The sequence below is a fragment of the Chiloscyllium plagiosum genome, chromosome 7 (genome assembly GCF_004010195.1).
Source record: "Chiloscyllium plagiosum isolate BGI_BamShark_2017 chromosome 7, ASM401019v2, whole genome shotgun sequence".
Lineage (NCBI taxonomy): Eukaryota > Metazoa > Chordata > Chondrichthyes > Orectolobiformes > Hemiscylliidae > Chiloscyllium > Chiloscyllium plagiosum.
This window is the reverse complement of record NC_057716.1, coordinates 24,718,851-24,729,297: the sequence shown is the minus strand read 5'-3', so window position 1 is coordinate 24,729,297 and position 10,447 is coordinate 24,718,851. Positions and strand designations below refer to the sequence as shown.

The window sequence follows — 10,447 nt, the reverse complement described above, 5'->3', positions numbered from 1 at the left end:
TGTTCCCTGCTTCGCTTACGTCACAGATTTCCTTAAGACTTATCCCACAACTTCTGTTTATCCTGTCTTGTCTGTGACAAACTCTTATCTCTGACTCCCATAAGGGTGTTTGACGTCAGTCTACCGTAGGTTATTGATTAGGCATATCTTTTCTTCTATCAGCATCTATTTCTATCCAGAGGCCACTTTGACCTCTTTGATTAGGGTTTGTTCCTGTGTCTCCGTGTAAGTGGGGAAACAAATGTCTTCCTGTTTGCCCATACATCCACCATTGTTCTGTAATCATGTCTCATGCTAACATATCCTTCCTTTCTTTTTGCTGAATATATATTTTCTCATTCCTGTTCTGTATCAGAATTTATAGTTGCAGAAATAACATTAATTCATTTATATCCCACACTGAGGAGTCCAGAACCAGTGGTAACAGTCTGAGGATGTGAAGTATACCATTTGGGATTAAGGTGAGGAGAATATTCTTCACCTGGAAAGTGTAGAGTCTGTGGATGAAAGGGAGAATGTGGAAGAACAGGGAGAAAGCGGGAACATGGACTATGTTGGATGATCAGCCACAGTCATGTTAATAGTAGACCAAGCTCCGGGACAAAATAGCCTACTCCTGCTCTTAGTTTCGACATTTGTGTGGAGTTTGCAGACCAGAGGAGAGGCTACATCCAAGAAAGTCTCAGGAGAGGAGCCAGACATGTGAGCAATGCTCCCTCCCAAGGTGAGCTGGACCAGAGAGAGGGAGAAAGGGACAGGTCGCTGTAAATAAGTTTGCTATGTTCCTGGTGTATCAGAAGTTCCAGGGGCAGACTTCTGATTGGCACCATGAGTGATAGGGCTTTTGCGCTGTTTTATTTCTCCAGCATCCCAGGGTGGGCAGAGTTTGGGTGGCACAGTGGATGGGGGAGTAGGACATGGAAAGGGAAATCGTGGCCTAGAGGCAGCATCGCTGGACTAATAATCCACTGTCTCAGGCTCATTCCCTGGGACCATGGGTTCAGATCCCCAGGGAATTTAAGATCAATTAACTAATGTGGACTCTAACCCTAATCTGGTGAACATGACAGTCTCATTGAGCGTGAAAACCCCTTTTGATTCATATATACCCTTATGGATGGAAATCTGCCATCCTTATCTGGTTTGGCTTTCACATGACTTGAAACCCACAACAGTGTGGTTGATTCTTAACTGCTCTCTATAATGTAGGGATGGGCAACAGTTGCTAGGTGAGCAAGTGACACCATATCCCAGTAAAATAAAGTATCTCAATGCCTTAAGCCAGGATAATACTAATGGGTGCTTCTCTACATTTGAACTTTACTGTCAGTTATCTAAAGTGAGCCTAGCATGCACACACACAGTTACTCACACACACACAGATATGCTTCACTCTCACACACACACACACACACCAGACACTAGCTCTGTCACACACGTATACATGCGCCTGCACACACGCATTCACACACACGCACACTCACACACACATACACTCATAAACACACATAGTCACATTCACACATACTCATGGTGGTGGCACGGTGGCTCAGTGGTTAGCACTGCTGCCTCACAGCACCAGGGTCCCAGGTTCGATTCCAGCCTCGGGAGACTGTCTGTGTGGAGTTTGCACATTCTCCGGTTTCCTCCCACAGTCCAAAGATGTGCAGGTCAGGTGAATTGGCCATGCTAAATTGCCCATAGTGTGAGGTGTGTTAGTCAGAGGGAAATGGGTCTGGGTTGGTGTGGACTTGTTGGACTGAAGAGCCTGTTTCCGCACTGTAGGGAATCTAATCTCACACATATACAGATTCATGCATGCACACATACACACTCATGCAAGCGTGCGCACACACATACAGTCACATTCACACACACCCTCACATATGCATATGTACACACACACCTACACACAAGTGCACATGCACGTACACACATGCAGTCACATTCTTTCTCTCACACACATACACGCACACACATTTCTAAACACTGTGTCAAGACCATCAGCACTGAATTTCTACACTGACGCAGGAAACACATTGATAAAGAATATCAATTCTCAATTGCTCATGGGATGTGGGTGTTGTTGATTGGGACACACACCTGGATGTAGCTGTATCTTTGTATTGGAAAGCCTCTGAGGTTTAAACTTTGGACCCATCGGTCCTTTTTGCAAGATGCTATGGCGTAAGAACATTTACCTGTGGTAAAGGTATCGAAATATCAGTCCTGTTATTGGCATTCTTCCATTGGAATTTTGAAGGAAGCTCTGTGGCTGTTTCCTGAGACCTCTGCTATTTGGGAAAGGATGGTTTTACTTCCAATTTGAATAGATATTACACAAAATAAACAGATTTCAAGACTATTTTATTAATTAATTTTTATCAGAATTGAGCATACAATGGGAACTGCTGGGTTTAACTTTGCACCAGGAATAATGGTGAAGTTAACTGTATTTATCATTACTTACATGGGATGGTACAGCACAGTAGAGGCCCTTCAGCCCTCAATGTTGTGCTGATCTTTTATCCTACTCTAAGATCGAACTAACCTACATACCCTTCGTTTTACTATCATCCATTTGCCTGTCCAAGAGTCGGTTAAATGTCCCTAATGTATCTGACTCTACCAATGCAAAAACACTGAGATGACACAGCAACATCAGGCAAGGTCTAGGTGTCTTTCTGAGTGGCAACATGAAATAGTGCTGGCCAGTCACTTCATGAAAATGCCATTTCATTATGTGCTACACCATTAGCACTAAATTAATGCAATGACGTTCTGCATTTGCACAGCAGACATGAATTAAATTTAACACAGAGTTAAGTGTGAAATGGACAAAATCTAAGTATGCTTTTAACCTCAGCAAATGTTGATTATTGCCTCTGAATCACTCACATTCAAAGCCATCAGATATTAACTGCTGTTGGGGATTTTTGAAAATGCTTTTAAAATTACCTTTCCATCTGACTCCTCTCTCCCTCTCAATCCAATCGTTTTTTTCTTCTTTATCTGCTTTGAGATTGAAGTCACTCACTCCAATTTATACTTGTATCACAGTCTTTAAAACTGCTAATTTTGTAATCCTTCAATCTGTCTGCTTAAGGAACTTATACAATCATACAGCACAGAAACAGACCCTTCGATCCAACTTCGGTCCATACCGACCATAATCCCAAATTAAACTAGTCCCACCTACCTGCTCCTGGCCCATATCCCTCCAAACCTTTCCTATTCATGTACTTATCGAAGGGTCTTTCAAACTGTACCTGTATCCACCACTTCCTCAGGAAGTTCATTCCATATGCAAACCACCCTGTGTTTAAACAATGTGCCCCTCATGTCTTTTTTTTAAATCTCCCTCCTATCACCTTAAAAATGTTCCCCAAAGTCTTGAAATCCCCCACTCTAGGGAGAAGACACCAACCATTAACCCTGTCTATATCCCTCATGATTTCATAAACCTATAAGGTCACGTCTCAACCTCCTAAGCTCCAATGAAAAACATTCCAGCCTTTCTTTATAACTCAAAACTTCCATGCCCAGCAACATCCTGGAAATCTGTTCTGAACCCTCCCTAACTTAAATCGGGATAGCAACCTGTAAGTGAGCAGACATGTGGAAATCAGGATATTTCTCACTGAGATGCCTTGTGATATACGTGAAAAGATCATGTCACTTCCAATCGAGGTATCCTTTTAACACCATGATAAGTCTTAATCACTCACTGGCACTGAAAGCTAACTTCTACAAGTGTGGAGTATCATTCCTTCAGCTTTCAATTATGATTGGAAATTTAAAAGAAGTCAAACTTTTTTTTTCTGTCTCTCTTTTATCTCTCTCCTCCATACTCCAACCTGTTTTATTTCTTCTCTTTCTCCAAATGGTTTGACATTACATTAGCTATTCCAACTGAGATTTCCTGGTTTGGACTCTGTGCTGCTCAGTAATGACTCTTCAATCTGATTTGTTAAGGAGATACACATTGACGTGGCCTGGGCACTCAGGTTTCCTGTAAAGTACGTTGGAACTTTCAGTGCAAAAGGCCTCGGGCAGATACAAGTCCCCTAAACAGTTGGTGCCACTTGTTCATCTCTTGACAGTAAAAATGAGGCCCATAATTAAAAATAATGAACCAATTAGCTACAGCGACACTGAAAATTCATTGTTCATGAAGGGAAATTCTCACTCAACCACCAAACATCTGACACAAATCTTTTTATACCTGACTCTCACTTTGAAAGATTAAGCATCTGCTTTTTTTTCCAACATTACCCCACTCAGTTGGCTGGATTTCATTTTTATCAGAAAGGCTTGTCATTCCTATCAAGGTTTTAACTTGACAGATTTGTCAATTAAATCATTCACCTGATGAGTCATCATTTGCGTTGGGCAGATGTATCCTTGGAAGAGTTGAATCTTTGGTGGAAAGCATCTTGTGTGGAGGAAGCTGAACGTTTCTTAGCTAAAGTCCTCTTGTTCTGCTAAACGGTAGCTGACTTTCCCAGCTTTCCAGCAGAAGCTGGCTCAGCAGGAGGGAATGACAATATTAAGAATTTACCTTTAACTTACTCTCTGGACATCAGTCAGGCAGAAGGCCCCTCCCTGCAGTGGGATGATCCCACTTACATTGCGATGTGAGTTGTAACTTAGCAGCTGTACATCATCACTTGATGAAAGTGTTCTGGGAGCAGAGGACAATCCCTGAAGTTATTCAGTATCCCCACCACCCTAGGGGCTAAGTTGTCCTTTTCCCCATTATCACACACTGTGCTTGGGAACGTAAGCGTGATGCCAGAGTGCATTGATGGATTATCGCCCTGTCCGTAATTGCCCTAAACCCTGATAGTGGACGTTTTCTTTTGAATAAAAATGAGTGACTTGCTGGGCCTCTCCAGAGGGCAGCTAACAGCCAGCCACATTGCTGTGGGTCAGGAGCCACATCTAGCCAAGATGGCAGATTCCCTTCCCCTGCAAGACATGGGTGGAGCAAGTGGGCTTAGGCGACAGTCTGGTTGCTTTGTGGAGATGATTACTTTTTAATGATTTGAAACATCGGGGTTTGGGTGGGGGGGGGGTAATAGGGTAGTGAGGCTGTCTTGAGGTTGAAGCCATCCAAAGTATGTGTTTGAGCGACGTTGACAGGTCAGAGCAGTGGGAACTTTGCTATGGAAAGATCTGGACTGACTTGAGGTGGGGGAGTGATCCTGTTAGATGGTAAAACCAGGAGTCACCAAATAACAAAAAAGGCCTTGGTCCCAAATTTGACACAACTCGCGAGCTACTTGAAAACGGGACAAGGAGATTTGTGCCAAAAGCGGGCAGCTGAATGGGTTTTAACTGAGTTACTCTAGGGACTGAGTTGAACTTGGTGAGGTTTTTGAGAACAAAATGGAGGGGGGAGGAGAATCACTGAATGTCATTCTTTGAAACACTGAGCGCCAATCAGTTTATATTTTTCTTTCCTAAGTGTCTTCATGCGTCTCCAGTTGTTTCTGTGAAGTCTCCGAGTTTGATCAGGGGAAATCAGAGACACCACTGGTCATTTTGTTTTTTTTTTCGTTTCCCATCCCTCCAAAGTGGCATTTATGTGCTGCCTGCTCGCTTTTAACTTTCGCCTGGGCTCAGCTATGCTCGGACTCTCCTCTAGCCTAGAGTTACAACAGCCAGTCGCAAGCAAGCCTAAGTCAAATTTCTTTCTGTGAATTTGTCACTTGGAATGATACATCAAAGTGCAGCGGAATAAGTTTAAGCTGCGGATCTGTCTCTGTAAAATGCTTTCTTTCTGTACAGCATTTTCTTAAAAAAAAAATCCAGCAGGAGTAAAGCTTTCTTGGGGAGCCCAGTTAATTACACGCGAGTCGTATTGAGTTAGTTAATTTTCTTTCTAATGAGGTTAGTATTACTTTTTTTGGAATAATCTACATGAAGGAAAAGAAAAAAAAACACAATTGTGTGTTCAAAGCGAGAAAGCAGTTTTGTTTTAAAGAAAATGCAGCCTTTACTTTTGGCTTGTCTGTATGGAGTTTATCTGTTGACCGTGTTGCTTTAAAGTATACTTTATTTTTCCCTCTATACAGTGAGCTTGGCCACTAACAGGCTAATAGGTGCAGTGGCAGGGACCATTCTGGCTCTGGGGGTGATATTTGGAGGAACAGGGTGGGGAATAGAGTAAGCATCCTTCTCGGTCTCAGAGTTTTGGTATTGGTGCCAGTGTGTGAGGTATCTGTATGCATCTGAGGCCTTTCTGTGTGTCGTCTTATTGGCTTTGTGTCAGTGTGGTCGATTGTATTTCTGCGTCATGTGATTTGACCGTGTCTGTGTTCTGTGGTTTTGCTCATGTAGTGTTGAAACCCTCTCCTTTCTGGGACATGTGGGGCATGAGAGAGAAAAGAATTGGGGAAAAGATGCAAAAAAAACAAAATACCAGAGCAGAGACGTTGCATACTGGAAGTTTCTTTTCATTCTGCTTTTAAATGGTGAAGGCCTAACAGGTTTCTTTACAGCCAGGTCTGGCCCTTCATTGAAGCCTGTTTGACAGGGTTGAGTCTCTTGTTAAAAGGTCATGGATCTCAAACCCTCTCTTAAGCTTGAGTCAAGTAGCTAGCTGCCATGTCAAGGAGGCATAGCAAACATACAGAGTCAATACAAATGGGGTGCCCCAAAATTGATCTGAAACATTGCAGTTATCCAGATGACCTCCTTCAAATCACACGGGCAGTGTCTGCACACGGAAATTGGATGAATTGAGGGCACAGAGCCTTTCACATGCTTTTTGATCAAATCCAACTTGCTGTCTGCCCTCTCGGTTGGCACTGCCATGTGACCACTGGATACAGAAATTGCATCAGAGTGGGGTTGGCACCTCCGCAAAAGATGCCCGCTCTTTTGGCACCAGTTGGCACTCAAGTTTACAAAGCCGGTTCTCGACAGCAGAACAGAGAAATAAAATTGGAGAGCGAGATGGGTTGGTAACCTGCTGACTTGATTTGATTTGCTTCTCGTTAATTCTGTCAGCTGATGGCGGTTGAGAGGAATGCCATCACCAACTGGGCACGATCAGGCCAGCTGAAATTACTGCCAAAGGGAAACGCTAGCCCTGCCCTACAGCAGTTGTTACTGTCGAAATGGCTACACTTCCAACGGGTTTGTAGCACCCTGTAAACTGATCCCAAATGTAAGTCTTGGCCAAACCTCCTGCACTTGCAAATTACCTCTGAGGGCTACAGAATGGTCATGGTGGCAACTGTGTTTGCGATTTTAGATTTGTTCGAAAGAGTGCTCTTCCCAGCTAGTTAGTTGCCAGGGATAGATTATCACAACGGGCCAGGGCATGTGTGTAAGTAGGTCCCTGTCTTTATTTAAGGATCTGTGCCTTCAGTTCTGAGGGCATTGTGGTACTGGTGAATCAGTACTTGGAGAGGTTTACCTGCACCGGGCCTGTGATTGTGTACACTCCAACATTGTTAGCTCGTGGATCCTCCAGGCTTGAGCTCTTTTAACAAATATTTTCATTTATTATTGACTCCACGTTAATGGTGAACTGATGAACACCCTTTTAAAAGAAATGCTACTTAGTTGAGTTGGTACAAAACCTGCTCAGGTAGTTAGTACACATTAAACCTTCAACAAGAAGCAAACCTTCAAGAATGAAAATTAAGTACCGTCCTAACCTGTTGAAGTATTGAATTGGAGTATAAAGAGGTTGGCCTCTTGCTTCACCTCCTGTTATCCCAGTCTCCTCCCTTCTCCTTGGCCTTTTTTTGATCCCTCCTCTTCTCTCTCTCAATCTCCCCATCTCCCATCTCCACTCTGTCATTCCCTTACTCTCTCTCTCTCTCTCTCTCTCCTTTCTATTCCTCCTTTCCCTGTAGAAAATACCAGAACTGATTTGGCACCACATATCCACAGTTGTACAGCTGTCTTTGGGCACCATAGCTAAACACCGCGTTCATCTCAGAACTTACCACACACCTAACTGTCCGAATTTGTCTTCCTTTAGAGTGAGGCCTTGGTGTTTTCATTTACTTAACAATTCCTTTTTTTTTGCATGGTGTAGTCTTTTAGTAATGAAGTGATGAAAGTTTGTTATTCACTAATTTCTAATTAGCATGAATAAAAATTGTTTTCCCTCAAGTGCGACCTTGGTGATTGGTTCTGACGCTGTTTCTTCCCATGATCCTTTGTCACAGGTCCTAGTGCAACCAATCTTATAATAGGGTCCATCGCAGGCGCCATCCTGGTGGCTGCTATTGTCCTTGGGGGGACAGGATGGGGTTTTAAGTAAGCAATGTCGCATGTCTTATCTTCAATAGCTGTGGCACTACTCTCTGCTTACAACACCAAGTTTCGAGGTCCTGCTACAAGACCCAAAAAAATTCATAATTCTGGCTGAAAGACCACCGCTTAACCTGAAGGGGCAGCGTTGAAAAATGTGCCACCTTTTATTCCCATTTCTCTCTGTGACAAAAATGATTCTGGCCGTAAGAGAGAAATGTTCTTTCTGCATCCTGTCAGTCTGCAGCAGAACCACAGACAATTTGGACTGGCCTAGCTCAAAGCTTGAAGTGCATGTTTTATTAAGTATATTTTTATATTATATATATATTTATAAAACTTGTGTCATTTTCTGATATCCCAGAGTGCTTTGCACGAGCAGCACATGTGCAAAGTGTTGATGTGCTGGTCCATTGTCAGCAGTGGGAAGGAGGCAGGGTTGGTTGAGTTGGATTACAATTTGCCATGATACTACTGGATTTAGATGGGTTGGGAGAGACCTGTTGGGAGAGGATATTTGGAAATGGATCAACACGCAATTTGTCTCGAGTGCTTCCGTCTGTATTCCGGTGATTTCCCAATCAAGTGGCACTCTCCTAGCCTTTCCAAAGTTGTAGCTCAATGTTCCTTCAGTCTTCCACCCCTTAATGCAGTGTTCACACGCAAAAGTAAGACTTGATGAAGAGGGAATCGGGTAGGGGCTCGTATTCGGATAATATCCCTTTCCTTAGAAGATGTACTGCCTTCACTGGTTATTATGGTTTTGAAAGCCTTGTGATTATTTTAGCTGATTTTCGGTCAGGGTGTGATTGGTATGATTAGTGATGAAAAAAAAATCACTATCTCCATCAAAGCAAGCCAGTGACGACTTTCCGGCTTTGATCTTCAAGCTCGCATTAATAAAGGGAATCAATTTGATTTCCAAGGCGATACCCCAGGGGTGCACTTTTGGGCTGGAGTCTGCACACCCCGCTCCCTCCCAGTGTTGGTGGCCTAGAGATTGAGGCATGCACGCAAATTCCAGCACTGTCCAAGACCTGTCTCCTGTTTTATAGTAGGGGGGGGAAAGGATGTCAGGGAGCAGGTTAATGGGCCTCGTTTACCTGAGCTTCTTTTGTACCCAGGATTTGGAAGTAGGTGCCTGAACCAAGGTAGACTGGCAGCCTTTAGTGCATTGGGTGGTGTTGGGCAAGAGGGAATAGCCCACCTATGCGTGTCCGTTGTATTTCCCCCTCCCCACCAAAACAAGGTCATTCATTACCCCACTACAGGCCCCTCAGACCCATCCTGTGCACTAAGTCCTTCTAGCTAGGCCCCTTCGGTGATACCCTGGTCTTATCTTGACGTCCAGTTTTCTTTAGCTCTCATCGTTCAGGAGTAGCTTGTAATCCCGGCGGAAGTTTCACCTCCAGGCAGTTAACGCTGTTTCCAGGGCTGGTGAGTTGGGTGAGATTTGGTGAATGCAGAACCAATTAAGTCCAGCCCCTTGATTATATTTTATTAAGCAATACACAGTTTATAAAACAGTTAGCATTAACAGCTGTATACAGAGAAACAGCAATTTTACAAGGGAGAGGAGCAGCAAGGCCAGGCCCCAAACCCTACCGTTCAACCAGCTTTCAGGGAAATGAGGACAAACCTCAAACCTCAGTTTCAATCATTACAAAACAGTAACAATGGCATTTGTATATATAAAACAGTCCAATTACATAAAAAACAGTGCATAAAATACAGACCCCCACAAGCCCCCCGTCCCTCTGACCTTCCTGCCACGCTAAGGCAGCCCGCCCCTATGCACCTTCCCACTCTCGGTCCGCCCCATGCCCCTTCCGGCTCTCGGTCCACCCTGACACACCTATCCAGCCCCATGATATTAAGCAGCGAGTTAACAGGCTCGGGTGAGCCTCAAACCCCCAATTCGTCCATCAGGTTACAGGTGAATGCCTTAGTCGCTCGGTTACCTGCAGCATCCTCCTGCAAGAGGGAGCAAGCTGTGGGAGCAGAAGTGACACTGTCAGGCTGAGAGCTGCATGAGCTGGGCTATTTTAAGTAATATTTCCACCTTCTCAGGAAACCCCATTCAAAGATTGCAAAGGCATTTGATTGAGCAGTAGACTCTCAAAGCTGGGTGGAGTATTACCTTAGATGACTAGGGCGTGGTACAAAGTAA

At 43.9% G+C, this 10,447-nt stretch overlaps 1 protein-coding gene across 7 annotated transcripts in view; it reads left to right on the top strand.

Moving 5' to 3' along the window:
- LOC122551418 (disintegrin and metalloproteinase domain-containing protein 23-like) overlaps positions 1–10,447 on the top strand; it is a 153,935-nt gene that overhangs the window by 129,946 nt on the left and 13,542 nt on the right. For 2 of the 7 annotated variants that reach the window (XM_043693280.1, XM_043693277.1), the window contains exon 25: positions 6,081–6,171. The exons of 2 other annotated variants lie outside the window; for them this stretch is intronic. In XM_043693280.1, the coding sequence (XP_043549215.1) occupies positions 6,081–6,171 (91 nt within the window). Of the gene's footprint in view, positions 1–6,080; positions 6,172–7,874; positions 8,127–8,192; positions 8,288–10,447 lie in introns of those variants that run through there. 3 more of the 7 variants (XM_043693276.1, XM_043693281.1, XM_043693282.1) reach the window with 3 other exon arrangements.